The sequence below is a fragment of the Cariama cristata genome, unplaced genomic scaffold (genome assembly GCF_000690535.1).
Source record: "Cariama cristata isolate BGI_N322 unplaced genomic scaffold, ASM69053v1 scaffold33486, whole genome shotgun sequence".
Lineage (NCBI taxonomy): Eukaryota > Metazoa > Chordata > Aves > Cariamiformes > Cariamidae > Cariama > Cariama cristata.
The window spans coordinates 310-1,257 of NW_009623226.1; the positions used below are offsets into that span (position 1 = coordinate 310).

The 948-nt window shown below is 61.5% G+C and overlaps 1 protein-coding gene across 1 annotated transcript in view; it reads left to right on the forward strand.

Annotated features, from left to right (window-relative positions):
- Nucleotides 1-286: 286 nt before the first annotated feature.
- The window catches only part of IL17B (interleukin 17B), a gene marked incomplete at its 5' end in the record, with an annotated part of 824 nt that continues 162 nt past the window's right edge, over nt 287-948 (forward strand). The window contains 2 exons of the mRNA XM_009702655.1: nt 287-573; nt 815-948. The exon at nt 815-948 is cut by the window's right edge and continues 3 nt beyond it. Coding sequence (XP_009700957.1) covers nt 287-573; nt 815-948 — 421 coding nt within the window. The remainder of the gene's footprint in view (nt 574-814) is intronic.

Consider the following 948-nt stretch of genomic DNA (forward strand, 5'->3'; position numbering starts at 1 on the left):
CAAACTGCCAGCGGCAACCAGGGCGAGGGGCTTTGCAGCCACACATAACAGCTGGGGCTTGGGCTAGGGGCTCACCGCGACCGTGTGCCCGCCACCCCTGCAAACTGCCCTCGTGCTTCCATGGGTCTTGCCTGCAGGCCAGCGTTGCCCTTTGGGGGTTGCATGTGCCACCCCAAAGTCAATGCAGTCCTGCCATTACCCGGTGACCCATAGGAGGGGGGAGAGCTCCCCTTCCATGCAAGCCCCATGGCCTGGGCATCCACACACCATCCTCCTTCCTCCTCAGCTTCTCCTCTGCATCTTCACTTTTGCCATGGTCCTGGTCCCTGAAGCGAAGGACCAAAGCAAGGCAGCAAAGGGCAGGAGAAGGGGCCTGGCGCGGCCCCCCACGGCCACCCCTGCCCTCGCCTGGACCCTGGATGACCTGTATACCACCATGGCAGACTACGAGCGCAGCATCCAGGACATGGTGAACCAGCTGAGGAACAGCTCTGAGCCAGGCAACACCAAGTGCCAGGTCAATTTGAGGCTCTGGAGGTCCAACCGGAGGAGCCTGTCCCCCTGGGCTTACAGGTGAGCTTGGGGCAGGGACATCAGGGACATGCATGGTGGCTCCATGCCTGCAAGCACTGTGGTGGCCACAGCTCCAACATTGCAGGGCTGCGGTGGCTGCTGGGGGGTACCAGCAGGGTTTTCATGCAGGGCTGAAATGGGGTTTTCACCCTGTGGAGGCATTGCCTTGTCTGTCCTCAGCCACCCGCTGCCTGCCATCTCAGTGTCTCTCCAGCCTCGTCTTGCTTTCCCTCTCCTCCAGCATAAACCACGATGCAACGCGGATCCCAGAAGACATCCCTGAAGCCAGATGCCTCTGCACTGGCTGCATCAACCCCTTCACGATGCAGGAGGACCGCACCATGGCCAGCATTCCCATCTACAGCCGGCTGCCTG